We start from the raw sequence: 15,827 nt of genomic DNA, 5'->3' as shown, positions 1-15,827 counted from the left end.
GTGTGATGCAAAAATAAAACGCTCACGGCCGCGCGATTTATATCGATAATCGCGCAACCGTTATCGCGAAATGCATATTCCGAGAAAGGAAACGATGAGTTTCGCGACGATAATAAAACGATAAATTCAGCGCGTCGCGATGGCGCGTCGACAAAACGGCGATTCGCCATGGCCGCGAAAAGCTTTCGTGGTCGAAGGTTAAGGTTGCGCACGAGCCAATTTTTGCTAGTTTCTCCTCTTGGCTGACTGCGCTGGCAAACAAGCCAACCAATGGCGATCTATTGAACTTGACATGCGATGGATGTGAGAACGGAACGCATCTCTTTTCTCTCTCTCTCTCTCTTTCTCTAACTTCTAACTCTTGCTCCGTGACAGAAACGTCCTTTGGCTATTTGTCTTACATCTCACGCGTTTATTTGTCGGCAAACAGTGGGAGAGAGGAATTTTCCTCGCGTTTATGAGAGCGAAACAGCTGTCCTTTTCATAATGTGATATAATTTTTAATAAAATAATTTTTTATAATTTTTTTATAATTTATATATTAAAAACGAAAAAATTTTTAATGATTATATATTTTATATTTGTGGAAATCGCTTATATCAACATTAAATTTTGTACACGAATTTGTAGGTACACCCTTCATATATATTTCAGTTTTCGAATAATTTTTTAACACAAAATATTAATAGAATTTTAATTTGAAACGTAATTACTTAATAATAAAGATATGGATAAAGAAACATTATTTAATAATATTATTTAATGATATATATATTTATTTAAAATCTACCTTTCTCTTTTAAAGAGCACAAATTTTAGCATCTTTTTATTCTCTTTCTTTTTTTTTCTTTCTGTTGGATAAACAATAAAAGCAGTCGAACGAATTCGGTTCTCCTTTATTCGCAGAGCGTGAACAAAGACTGTGGAATGAGAACATTGCTGCTGTATTGTCACTGATAGCTTTCTCCGCGGTATTCACTATTCGAGTTTGCGGAAAAATTCATTATCCAATATGCGTTCCACGAGAAAAAAAAAGGCACGATTGTTTAGAATCAATTAGAGCGGCATTAAGAGTTAAAACTAGATTACATTCAAATTAGACTAAGAATTTAAATTTAAAAAATTTCCAGTATTATAATTATTTATTAATAAATTAGTATTTGTTGTGTTAAATATAATATATATATTTTTTATATTCTATTTTTATACTTGTTTTTTTTTTATTTTGTTAAATTCTTGTTTGACTGGGAAAAAAATGCTGTTTAAATTATTCTATATTATGAAGATGGCTTCCCATCAAGTCTTTCTTTGCTCCCTTTTTTCTCTTTCTCTCTTTTTTTCGCCAGTTTCGGCATTGTTCTACACATTTCGTTCGTCGATAACTACAGCCTCACTCGGAGGGAACTCTGACATCTGTACCGTGCCAAGTCCCCTGGCTGGCTGCTGGAAAATTGGAAGTTCCGTACTGACCGTGTTTTACGTCGTTTATCACGTCGTGCGACACAAAAAGCTCTGCTTGCTCCCCGCGAAAAAGTTGCTAGGACACGTTCAAATGTGATTTATATATAAAATACAACGGCATTATACTTTCATTATTGAAACAGCTAGAAACACTCTCGCGAAATTTTTGTGCTGGACAATGTTTTTATGTCATGTAAGCCATCATTTTGTATAATAAATTTTTTTTTATTTTTATTTTTATGTTTATTCCCATTTATATTTACAATAATTAATGAATGATGTTATAAATATTATATATGGAGATATGTATTATTTTTTTTCTTTACAAACTTTTTTCTTTTTATTTAAAGCCTGGATTTTTTGTAATCTATAAAAATTTGTCGTCTGATTGAAAGACAAAGGCTTGTTTTATATAAAATGACTGACTTTTATATATGTTTAATACATGAAATATATTTTACATTATGCATTGCAATATGTTTATAATATTCGCGTAATATATTAATATATCATACGAAATTTGTGCAATCTTTTAATCTTATTTGAACTTTACAAGAATCATGTAATCATGGATATTGAGTTTGTCTGTAAAATAATTTATCTGGTTGATTAGATATTAATAGATTTTTCCAATTAACTTCCAGAAAGATCTGTATTTAAATCGCATTCGGTGAATTTATATAATCTCGTTTTTGCGATAATAATAAATTCCTTAATAATGACAATTATTATTAAAATGACATATAATCGGAAGATTCCAACAAAACAGGAGAAAAAGAGAGTAAAGAAAATACTGTATTTTAGCAAATACTTATATTTAAGGAACGTTTGTGTATAAAAAAAGCTGTTTTCAATTTTTCCTAGATGCATTATTCTTTTTGAACTAGAAATATATGTATATTGTGGAGAAAAAAATAGGGGAGGGAGCGACGGTCTCGGTCTCGGTCACGACTGTCAGAGCTCATTGCACGCGTCGTTTATACACGGTGGACCTTGCCACCACTTTTACTGCCACATATATCGCCTCTCTCTCTCTCCCTCCTCGAGATTCTATCTAAACTACCGCTTTTTACGGGCATGCAACCGCTTGCGCGGCACTGATGCACGAGCGCCCTTAACCTCGCGTGGCTTCGATCGGGGATGATAGCGGTGGCGCACAATAGTGCATCTACACGGACAAGAACTGCATTTTTTTGAATATATTTAGGAGATACTTAAACGTAATTACTCAAATTCGTGGCTAACGAAATTGTCATAGATAAAATATAATAAGAGATTATTATGAAAAATTATCATACGTTTTATATGAAGAGAAGATCTAAATTAATATATATTAATTATTAATTAATATATAAAATTTAAAATACAAAATTTGAATTTTGATATGAATTTATATATAATATAAAAAATTGAAGAATATATAAATATTAATATCTAATATAAAAAAAATTAAATATCTAATAGATAATAATGGGAATGATTCTTTCAAAGTGACATGATATTGCTTGGTTTGCCCTCTACATGTGCGCAAATTTTACGTCCAAATAAACTAAAAAGCTCGACAAATCAGTCGTGTTTGTTCTCAAGTACAAGTCTCTTCTCGATACAAGTATCGCCTTTTAAAAGTTTGAAGCGAGGGAAGTTTGCGCAGATGCGTAATCAGACTTCCATTTACCACACGGTGAAGTGATTTCGAGCGTAACTTATCGTTATATCGAATCGCGGAGTCTTCTTACCGAAAGGTAGAACCGCGGTAGAACGTGATATGCTTGTACTGTATGTACATACTAGGCAAACTATGCGTCTATCAGTGTTCCTCGCGGAGCTGAAATTGCATTTGTCGTTCGCCTTGTCGAGAGTTTGTCAGCGAGTAAATTTACAATTGAGCTATTTAATTCCAACAATTAAATAGTGAAGGTGTATACGTGTGCACAGAAAGGGAGAAATAAAGCTACCTCTCTCTTTTCTATCTTCTATGTATAAAAGAACAAGCATGCATGTACATATATATATTTTTTTCTTTTTAAATCTTTTATATATATGTATAAGATAGAAAAAAAGTATATATACACACTAAAAAAATATAAGAGCAATATTTTATAAAACAATTATGCGATATAACGAAAATTATACTAGTTCACTGCAGACTACAACATTTCTCCTGACATTTGTTCACAATTAGCGCTATCCATTTTGATCGATCGACATTTTACGAGCGCAAATATCTCTCTCTCACATTTCATTACACAACTCCTGAAAGAGTTTTCAAGCAAACATTTGTGCGACACATTTTGTCGCGAGTGTGGTTGTCGGATATAGGCGATACAACAGCACTATTGTAAATCAAATTCTCGCGATTAAAAGCGAAATTGGACGTGTATTAATCCGCTTCGCAATCATTGCAATCCCTGCAAGCTACGCTTGTATTTTATTATAGTTGACTCAATCGTTTATTTGGATAAAAAAAGAAATTTGTCCGCTGATTTGTTTTATCCCTTTTATAGCTAATTCAACTATTTCTCTCTATTTTGTAACAGTTTGTAATTATTTTAAATAATCTTTTTTTGATTGATTATTAATTGATCTCTTTTGTACAAATTTGTATTTTTAATTAGATTTCCAATTTATTTTATACACACATTTAGCGAGAAGTTTTATATTTGATATATAAAGAAAAAAAAAAAAAAAACAATATGAACTTATATTTATAAATTAATTGTGAGAATAAAAAAAGAAGAAAAATTAATGAATTTAAAAATATATAATTTAAAATATAAGTATCAAAAGAATAAAATATTATTTGAAAAAATAAAGGATAGAAGGCATAACTTAAAATAAATAAAAATAATTTCAATGATTTTTTTAAACATACACATTTTTCAAGGAAATATAAAATAGATATTTTTTTTTTAAATTTATCTTATTAAAGGATATGAAGATGGTGAAATTCGATAATTTGCTTTCTCTTATGTCATTCGTGGTGTACTTATACATGGTATGGAAAATTAAATTTAACACTGTGCTGAGTTGCAGACAACCCCAATGTATATATACCGTGTGAGAAAATAATGTTTACCTAATTAAAGCTCGCGTGGCGAGGGTCAAGTCGCGTGCCAGCGACGGAGTTACAGTGCAATTCTATTTCGTGTGGCGAAATTAAGTTCTCACCTTCCTCTTTCTTACGCGTCTGCTTAGCATAACCGCGGTTAGCGACGTATTTACATTTATTACGCGTGTTCCTTAATTTATTCCTGTTGTTACGTCCCAGCTCGTTCTTTCCGTCAGATTCACCTTTTGAATTACTAACGCAGAGCTTTCAGCATGAAACATAGGATGTTATATAATATATTCTAAGGATAGAATTTCAAAATCGAGCTAATATAATGAAAAGAAGTAGGTTAATAAGTTGGGTAAAATAAAGATATGTACATAAAGATGAACAAATTTTAATCAAGAAAATTTTAATTTAATAAATAATAAATAATATAAAGAAAATTAAATAAAATAATATATAATATAAATAAATTTTAATTTAGTAAATAATACGAAAACAAATAAAATAATGTATAACAATAAATATTATATGTTTTAAATTATATAACAAATAATAATATAATAAGAAGAAAAATAATTATTTATATACAATTACAGATTTGTCGTATGAAAGTGCAATATATAAGTAAAATTCTTTTCCTTTACATTGTGAATAAAAATTACACAAATTTATGAACAAAAATCGATTTAGTATCTCATGTCTCTTATCATTTTAGAATGCAAATAAGGGATTAAACTTAGGGTTAAATTTATTGCATTTGATTTCGTCGAACTTTGGGATATTACGTCGTCGTTGGCGAAATTCCTGTGACAATCGATGTCCTTAATAACGCATTAGCGATCCAATTAATACGCCTCCAAAACTAATTTAATGAGGCTTGTTCTGTGAGGTTCGCGCGATATTATTTGCGAAATTCGAGCGAGCGAGCAAAAGAGAGAGAGAGAGGGAGAGAGAGAGAGAGAGAGTGATAGAGAGAAAGGAAGCGGTGGTTTTAGTCCGGGTTTCTATTCGGGAAATAGCTTCCGATTTCGGAAATTGCCAGACGGGATATTGGTTCTCGTTCCTCGCCGATAATATTTACGATACCTTCCGCCTTCCATGTGTGGATCTCACGTGGATCCATTAGGCAAGCTTGCAACACGGCGATGTATATTGCAACAGCTATCCCATTGAGAGTTCCGTCTGGTACTACATAATTTCACAAAAATAACATAATTTTCGTTCGCACGAAATTTTCCGTCTTATTTATTCCATTCCAATTCTCCAATATCTCTATTGTATTGTAGCTTTGTTTTCTATCTATTGTACGATTACTTATTCTATACAATTTTATATGATATTTGTTGCCTCGATGATTGCAAAATAATCTTTAATTTAATTGAAGCATATTTATCATTATATAAGTATAGTATTTTTATATCGATAATATGTACTTGAATATATTATCAGAGTATAGAATTGAGATCATTGTTGAGTAAATTAACAATTACAAATCAACAACATAGAATTTAAATATAGTATATTTTTATAAAACATTGTTTTGAAACAATTAATTGTAAATATATATAATATATATGTATATAAAATAAAGAATTGAAAAAAAGTAATATTAAAAGATATAGAAAATTGTGAACAAAAGAATTATATTACCTATATAAAATTGCATTTTGTACATCTATCAATTTTAAGCAGTATGACATTTTATTTTATAATTTACTTTATGTGTGTGTGCTTTTTAAATCTCTTTGAGAGAATTTAATTAAAAAGAAATCTTTAACATATATGAGATGTTGGATTATATAAAGAAGCGTTTACATGACTTTTCCGATAATCTTTTTCAAGAATAATAAATTATTTTTATAAAAAAAGTAGTTGATTATTCTTAGAAAAGGCCAACAAAAATAGCTCCAATTTCAATGAAAATTTTTTCTCTCATCGAGAGTGAAAAGTTGCACTGCCGGCACGGGAGCACTGCCGACTTGATAGGATTTAATTGAATTTTCAGACTGTCCAAGTCTGAGATAAAAGCCCTAACGCTAATGAAAACGCCCGATGAAACGGGCTGCAGCCATATGCAAATCTGTTGATTACTCTCCCGTGTATTCGTCCCGTGTATTCAAACTCCTTCCGCAAAGGTCCAATCTCTGAGGTGTAGCTTCATACTTTTTTCTCTTCTTTTTTTTCCATCTTTATCTGTCTAGCCATCTCTATTTATTAAAAGGCATATAATAATTTATATCTTCAGATAAAAGTAAGAATTTTTTTCAATTAACTTTTTTCAAAGCACACAAAACTATCCTAAAGTAAAATCACTCTACTTATATTAAGCATATTCGGAATTTTTAAATAAATTAAAAATAAATTAATTTAATTATAAATTGAAAAAATAAAAACATACATTATATGAATAGAATAAAAGTATAGATGATAACTTTGCTCAATCTGTTTTGCTCCCTTTATTGAATAACTACGCAATTACACAATTTCTATAGACATGTAGATCGCGGTAAAAAATTTCGCGGACGTGAATTTTATCGTGCAAACTTACGCCAATATTACCGCATAATAAAACGATCAGTCGACACTTCGCTTTAACAACTTGACGTTAAAATGAGATAACTTCCACGCTGATCAGAATAATGATCATATTTGTGGCAAAGTTATTTCAAGTGAATGTATAATTGCAAATAATTTTGTTTTGTTTTTCAAATTGTTTTAAAATGTCGAAAAATGCAGATGAATTAAAATATATTTAATGCATGATAGAGAGAGATTTAAAAAATTGTAAATATATAATATGTATTGTATAAAATTACTAATTCTGACTTAAACATTTATTTAAATAATTATTAATAGCAATTACATAAACAAATATATAACTCGTTTATACAAATATTAATGTTAATAAATATTGAAACACATACTGATTAAGTATTAAAATTAATTATTTTTATAAAAGTATAGGAAATGAAATAATCCCAAGCGATTTGAGGGTTAAATCAAGTTTTAGAAAACTGGGGGACACTCATGAAAGGTTTCTCTCATTATCATCGTTTATAATTATTATTTCAAAATACGGTTTTGATGGTGGCAAAAGTTCGAACTTTATGAAAGCATGTATTCATGAAACATATATTCGATCGTCTGCATGTATGTCAGCGTTGGCAGCTAATTTCGGCATTATTTCACAAATGAACTAACTTTACATATATGTATACACACAGTGAACGTGTATATGTATGAAGATAGTTTATCCGCAAAATATAATCTTGTTGAAGTACAAATACATGTTCACGTTCAATCATTCAAGTTGTCGAAATTATGTACAATTTTCATTAATCAGAAAATATATTATCTATTATTTTTATTTATTTAGATATGTAATTAAAACTTTTATTTTTAATCAATTTCAATAGATTGTCATCAAAATTATTAAAATTTCGTATCGTTAACAAAAATATTACTTATTATTGATTTTTATCTTTATGTGTTTTAATTCTATAATTTATAATTTATAATTCTATAATTTTATCAAATTTTTAAATTAATATTAAATATAAATTTTATAAATTTTTTATGTAGATATTTGATTATTTAGGAAAAATAAAAGAAATACTGTTAGATTATAAAGGACTTAAGAAATAAAAATTCTATATCAAACTATATAAAACTTTATATCACGTCTATTAATCTCTCAAATTTTATATTACATTGAAAAAATGGAAAAAATGAAGGAAAGTTTAATGTAAACTGTAGATAAAATATATATTTTTTAAACTATTGTTCTGAATATGGTAATTTTTATAATAATTTTAATAATTTTACTTTGCTTTTTTTAAAAAGATGATGAATTTAGCAAAAATGATTCTTTTTGAGAAAAAAATTCGAGGAAATAATTATTTAATTCAGCTTTACTATAAATATTACATTTATAAATTTGCAAATTTCTTGAATATTACGGCTCCATAGAATATACCCACGTGGATTGTTATGACACTCATGGTCGATGAGAATAGCTGGAACGGTGATTTTATTAATGGACCACGAAATCCTATTTTCCCGCGCGAATAATGTTCACTACCATTTTCGATTGCCAATCATGGGATAATTGCAAACCGCTTTCATCATTGCATAAGCTGTATTAAAGCTTTTGTATCCTATAAATTTTATACTTTGACCAAAACAACAAAATACATATTTTTAAAAATTTCTGATTGTGAGAAAAATATATCTATATTCAAAAATATGTGACATTTTAATCTTTGTATTTTTTCGTTAAATAAAAATTGATTGTAAATTTTTTAAAGAATCTTTATAATTTTCGTTAAGAAATGTTATATCATTATAATAAGATTATTGAAATTATTGTTATAAATAATGTATCTAATAATAATCAAATATATTCTGTGAGAGAGAATATATATTATCTTATTTATGTAATCCATATTAATTATGTTCTATAAATAGTCTATATTGTATATTGTATATTATTATACAAATTGTGTGTGTGTGTGCTCTATTGATTATATCAGATTGATATCATCAATAATATGAATTATCAATTGGAGAAGATATTAGTAGCGAAATCGTATATATAGGGTGACAAAGCATTTTGTTGTGAAATTGCGCGAAATGCATCGCTGTGAAAATCGTGAATTTTATTCCATTACTCTTTTTCGCGCTGTTCGGGCATCTTTTTCCCACTCACATAATGGTTTAAGGAGATAAGCGGATTTCCCGCGAGCGAATATTTACCATTTTCGTCAAAATATGCGATAACAGTCGTATAGCGCGAGAATACGCATTTTAAATCTCGATTGTTGCGCAAAACTTACGACGTGAATAATATCGTTAATTGTGTTAATTCTTATCACTTCGTCACACGAGTCGAGTTCGAAATTTCGCACAGGTAAGACATGGACGATTTAAAATTCAAATATTTAATTCACAACATTGAGCAATGTGTGTATAACATCTAGGTATATTTTATTAAAGATTTTTTTATGTAAAGATTTATCTCCTTTTTATGTTCTTTATTAAATATATTTAATATATAGTATATACATATATACAGGATGTAACTGAAAAATCATATATGGAGCACACCATCAGATTTTCTGGCCAATTTGGAGACGATTTTTCCTCAGCGAAAATGTCGAGGGAGATCATCAACTAAGTTTTAAAAATTCTATTAAAGTAAATTCTACTTGAAATTAAATGAAGACTGTAGTTTTGTTAATATTTTAACTTTACAAAGTTTATAGATTGGCGAGAAGCCCTTCTTTTTCAGTCATTTATAACTTGAAAATTATTGGTGCTTCGACATTTTCACTGAGGAAAAATCGTCTAAATTGGCCAAAGAATTTCATGTGTTTCATATATGTTTTTTCAGTTATAGCCTACATATATTTTTCTTCAAGAGAGCTTTTCTTTATTTAAAGATTTCCTTTTCTGGATTATCGAGAGCTTAAGAACTACTTAAAAGAAATCAGTTACTAAAATCCGTTTTTACTATTTGTCAACCCGATGAAGTTTCGCGTTGCGTTTCTGTCTCGAGCTACTCGTTTATCGCATACATACACAGACGGACGGAGTTCCACTCACCGTTAACGGCGTGGAGCTCCGTGGGCACCGTGAAGTGTGCCGTGTGAAGGGCTAGCTCACCGGTATCGGCGGCGGCCTGCAGCAACATCTGCTGATGATGATGATGTCGGGTGGACGAGCGATGATGGTGCACGCTGTTGAGAACGATGTTGCTGGACGTCCGACTGAGAGCTTTCCGTTGTCGGACCGCCTCCTTGTAAATCTTCCAATACATGATGATCATTACTAGACCCGGAATCCAAAAGGACACGCAGGAACTGATGACCGCGTACGGTAGATTCACTCGAAACTCGCAGCTCTGAAAGAACACGGAAAAATGTTTTAAAAATTGTTTCAATTATTAACATTAATTAATCCTTTTGATGGTTGATAAGTAATATAAAAAGAGTAGATATATCTAAATGTGAATTACGAGAAAGATTTACAAAAATTGTTCATTAACGGTGAAATAAAATCTTAAAATTTTTAAAAGCTTCGAGCACAGCTGATCACAGTTTCTCTTTTTTTTTTAGAATAAAAAAAAATTTAATATTTGCAAAATTCGTAAAATTGTCAGAGTTCTCTTTCTTTTTAAAAATTTTAAAATGTTTCGTGCGTCAACGAGGATTTCCGCACATTAATAACTCTTACAAGAAAGAAAGAAAAAAAGGAGAGAAAAAAATTACACCTACCCCCGGGTGCTTCACCATGTAATCCAAATGTTCCTTGGTCGTGTACCATCCCATGAAAATGGGAATGAAGCTTATCAGTGCCGGTAGGATCCAAGCACTGCCCAGCATGCACCCGACAGTACTCTGTCTCATGATCACTGTGTACTCGAGCGGGCTCACTATCGCGTAATATCTGTCCACGCTGATGCAACATAGATGAAGGATGCTTGCGGTGCTAAAGTACACGTCCAGCGAGTTCCACAAGTCGCACATGACCGCTCCGAAGAGCCATTTGCCGCCGGAGAGTTCTACAGAGGCGTTGAAGGTCATGGCGCACATCGCTACCAGCAGATCGGCCGCCGCCAGACTGACAACGTAACAATTGGTGACCACGCGGAGTCTGCGGTGTCTCCGCACGCTGGCGATCACCAGTATATTGCCGAGAACCGCCGTGGTGATGATCACACCCATGATGATGCCCTTGATCACCGTCGCCGGCATGTTGACATCCTCAGGGAGGTTCTCCACCGTCGGGTTTTCCGCCGTCACGTTCGCGGCTGTGGTTGTCGTGGTTGTCGTTGCACTGGTGGCGGTGTCGTTGACGAGGACCGACGAACACGTGGACTCTATTCGAGGCAGTCTCGTCGATATCGTCGCCATTACGTTTAGCATGGTGAGAAGGCTGATGTTTGGGATTCACCGTTTATGTCGCGAAGAACGGTTCTTTCTCTCGCACGTTCTGGACTTCATGGTGGATCGAAAGTCCGCGACGGTGGAAGGAAGGTCGTCCGGTGGATTATCTTTTAGCGATCATCGCGAATTGCTTGACCTTTCCTCGTTCGAAACCGTCATCGTGACGAAACAAAAATAATTAATCAGTTAAAATATTACGGTGATTGATATCTGGGATTCCTCGAAAGTCGAGTTCGAATTTCGAGTTAATTATTGATTGATATTTTGTTGCATTTTTGAAAATTGAACGAGTATTTGCTTAATATTCTTCGAAATTCTTTGCAAAAAATGTTTCTCGTCTTCAGTTTGATGATTTTTATTTATTCCTTTCGCTGGTCCAAGTTCATTTATACAACCACAGATACTCGCGATATATGTCATCTTGTGATATAAATAATGTTACATTACGTAATATTATCATTGTGTTCGTCGTTCTTGTCAAAAATAACTTAAATATATACATATGTCTTTTATTTATATTTTAATCTTTTTTTTAAATTTCTCTTTTATTAAAGGTAATATTCTCTTTTATTCTTTTAATTTATTGTTTTTCTTTTTTCTTATCTTTTATTCTTTAAAATAATCTCTTAGGATCTTTTCTTCTTTTATATTTATACATCAAATATATTTTTTTATACACTACACAGTCATCCCACGGTGTGCGATTATTATTGTGGATTGTTTCTTGCGGGTTGAGAATCATCATCCTCAATTTCCGAATCTAGTCTCTTGAGTATTTCCGCAAATATTTCGCCATTCTCCGCACAATTCAGTCTAACTTGTACTAAACTGTCCCGCGATAGTTGTGCACGAATCACTGTTAATTTTCGTACATCCATGATTGCGTTTTACTGGTCCGAACGTGAATTGTACAAATTGCAAGAATGAGATGTCAATCGAGACGATAAGAAGGATCAAAACTCCATTTTGATCGGTTTAGCACTATTTTTTGACACGTCGAAATTTTTCGTTATATCAAATTACATCACTGTAAAACGACGAGAGGTTACATAATACATAGGATACGTCGTGAATGCGATTTATCAGAATTTATTTTTCGATCAATGGAAATAGATTCGTTTTAATAAATTTTCGCTTTGGCCGGCAGGAAAACTCGAAGGATTCTCATTAATCGTGCGCGTAATTTAATCGCTTAAATGATCCCTTTAAAAGAATAATATCTCGGATATTTGCTTGAATACCTCTAATATATTAATATATTGAATTTATACATCAATATTGAATATACGTCATCGGTAATTTCTGCGACAACGCCGTCTGAACGTTTCGTGAAAATTTCATGCGAAATGCTATCAACAATTATGATTAAAGATTAATACGCTTTAAACTTTCACTTCAAACTCACTCGAATGTGCGGTATTCTTATTAACGTACTTGTTAACGTACTTGCGCGAGATATATGATAGGTATTAATACGCGAAGAGCGCTCTTAGAAACTTTCAGCTAGAAAGAACGAGAGAGAGAGAGAGAGAGAGAGAGGGCTATCTAAATGTTTCAGTAGATATATATGTATATGCGTTGCAAGTGAGAGATGTCATTAAGAGAATTTGCTTGTGGACGAACCCCTTATAATGCAATCGCGCCTCTAGCTAGTTATAATTATACGAAACCTCGCTATATTTCTCAGTAAATCCCTATCGAATCTAGAACTCTATAACTAGAATAAATCTATATTAGAACGTGTATAACAGTTCACCATACACAAAAGCATTTGTGCGAAATCCGCGTCTCTCTTCTCCTTTCCATAAATGACGAAAATGTATCATTTTGTGCGAATCTCGCGATGGATGCATCGTCACGAACGAAATTTATATTCAGCCTCCCATTCTAAATTATTATTCCCGTTTTAAAAAAATTGTGTTTCTCTCAATATTAATTTTGATATATTTTAAAATTAAATGTGAGATATAGAGACACATTAAATATACATTAATAACTAAGAAACAATATACACAGATACTGAAATAGTTGATAAAAAATTAACGACAGAATAAAAACCTCGATGGGAAAAATATGAGAAAGGAAAAGGGAAAACAAATATGAATAATATACAACTTGTGTATATTTTTAGTATTATATTGTTCTTTCCACTTCTAACTTTCTTCCTTATTATTTACACACAACATCAAGATATGAATTATAATAGAAAGCATATGTATATATCGAGTCATTACTTGTTTTATTCAGAAAATATATATATTTAAATTACGACGAATTAAAGAAAGGAAAAAAGCTATTAAAATGTATAATAAACATATTTTCTCTTAGTACATGTATATCTTACTTTCTTACATGATTTTTATTGTAAGTAAAAAGACGAAAAAGTTTCTTTTTAACAAAAACTGGGAGGAAACGCGCTATTCAAATTGATTACATGAATCTCAGGCGCGCTATCGCTTTTAAAAAGAGGCCAGCGTGTAGCGCGCAAGATTACTTTATCCTATTTTATTCCTCGGCATTATAAAGCGGCAAGAGATATCCCCGGATGCGAAGTAATCGCACGACTGATATGTCGACCTAATGAAACGGCGGGCGGATTCTCGAGATACCGCTCGCTCGCTCGCGGCAATCTTTAATTACTACGTCGTCGTCGGCGGAATGGTGACATAGTGGCAGCGTATTAGAGGCAAAAAGGAGGTTAATAACTTCCCGGTTCTCGCGGCAGAAATATTCGGAAAATGGAGAAAAGAGGATTTCTTCCTCGTTTCTTGAATAGCGATCAACGAGACGGGAGCATACCGACGAGAGATGCTCAGCTCTCAGCTTACTTTTCATTCATTACCAGTAGTAATTATTCTCTGCGCGATAATAGATAATAATGGTACCAATCCTTTTTTTATATTCATATAATTGACTTTTATGTAATAGCACTATTGTTCGATGTATAAGGATATATTGTTTAAAATAAAAATAGTCTAATAAAGAAATAAAAAATATTGAAGGAATTTAAAATATCTTTGTTTTTACTATAACTAAATTTTTATTAAAACAATAAAATTAGCCTGCATATTAAATAAAGAAAAATAATTAACGTATTTATTCAAATTTAATAGGATAAGCTTATTTTATAAAAAAATATTCGAAAAGAGCTTGGATAGGCGCACACTTTAAATCTCTCATAAATCTTTATTTCGATTTTCACTTTGAAGACGTGACTTTTATAAGAAATATTCAACAATATTCGTACAAAGGAATCTCGAAGTTTCTACCTTGAATCTTTTATTCTAATTTTTATCTCAAGAACTCGATTACTATTAAAAGAAGCATTAAAATATGTCTCAAACAGGGGAGTCTTCAAATCTTCTCTTTGTATCTTTCAATAATTTTTACTTTGAAATTTGTATTTTTTATTATTTAGAGAGGATTATTATTTACGAGTAAAACCTTTTCGTTTGTAAGGATATCAATATCATTTTTCTTTGCGATTTAAATGGGTACTACTACATCATAAATCCTTTTAACGGCAGAATAAATATGCGGTACTGTAGAATTTAAATCGCTCTCGATTCGAAGCTTCAAGTAATTATTAGATATGGCAAAAGTAAAAACAAAACTTTTAATTAAACAACGATTTTCATTTAAAATGATTTGTCGTAAATTTTATGATTTATCATAAAATAAGGAAAAGACCGAAATATCTCGAAATGTATAAAGCAAATACAAAGTAATTAAATAACAAAGAGTAAATTAATAAATTAAATTGAAAAATTAGAAAAAATCTGAGAGAATTAATTTAATGGTAATAGATACATAGTATATTCAATTCGATGTCTAGCTTTCTACTATAAAATTCGTAACATTCTACTATCGAATTTTTATAAATGTGTACGTAGGCAATCTCTTAAAAAGGAATTAAGTTCTTTACACAAAGATAGGTAGAAGGGTAACCGTAGATGCAATTTATGTTGATATTACCGTGGTAAGACCAGCATGAATAAAAAGTTTTACACATATAAATGAGCGGCCGTAAATATTAAATAATTTGATTTAAATATTGTAGAATGTTTTAATGGTGTCTCAAATATAGAAAAAGGAGTTAGATGATGTTTTAGCGATAATAATTAAAAATAGATTTTGCGCGTATTTTTTTTATTTGATATTTTTCTCCATGATACCGTATGCATTAATTTTACAACATTTTGACTCTTCTCTGTTTCTCTCTCTCCTTGTGTGTGTGTGTGTGTGTGTGTGTATGCAAACAAATATATACATAATTCTCTATATTAAAAATAATAAATTAAAATGTGAATTTATGATGAGAAGAGAAATAGGAATACCAGAAACCCCTATTTTTTTTAGACGAA

General features: G+C 31.1%; 1 protein-coding gene and 1 long non-coding RNA gene across 8 annotated transcripts in view; one reads left to right on the top strand and one right to left on the bottom strand.

Moving 5' to 3' along the window:
- Positions 1-15,827, top strand: part of LOC145941969 (uncharacterized) — a 198,158-nt gene that overhangs the window by 91,220 nt on the left and 91,111 nt on the right. The window lies entirely within an intron of this gene.
- Positions 1-15,827, bottom strand: part of LOC145941893 (octopamine receptor beta-1R) — a 92,996-nt gene that overhangs the window by 70,650 nt on the left and 6,519 nt on the right. For 2 of the 5 annotated variants that reach the window (XM_083048288.1, XM_083048296.1), the window contains exons 2-3: positions 10,792-12,490; positions 10,121-10,418 (exon numbers count right to left, since the gene is read on the bottom strand). In XM_083048288.1, coding sequence (XP_082904414.1) covers positions 10,121-10,418; positions 10,792-11,442 — 949 coding nt within the window. In that variant the 5' untranslated portion in view covers positions 11,443-12,490. Of the gene's footprint in view, positions 1-10,120; positions 10,419-10,791; positions 12,491-12,868; positions 12,989-15,827 lie in introns of those variants that run through there. The other 3 variants (XM_083048302.1, XM_083048376.1, XM_083048310.1) reach the window with 3 other exon arrangements.

This window comes from Prenolepis imparis, unplaced genomic scaffold, assembly GCF_030444845.1.
Source record: "Prenolepis imparis isolate NDT839.2.m4 unplaced genomic scaffold, iyPreImpa1.0 SCAF_1, whole genome shotgun sequence".
NCBI lineage: Eukaryota > Metazoa > Arthropoda > Insecta > Hymenoptera > Formicidae > Prenolepis > Prenolepis imparis.
This window is presented reverse-complemented; position numbering and strand designations above follow the sequence as displayed.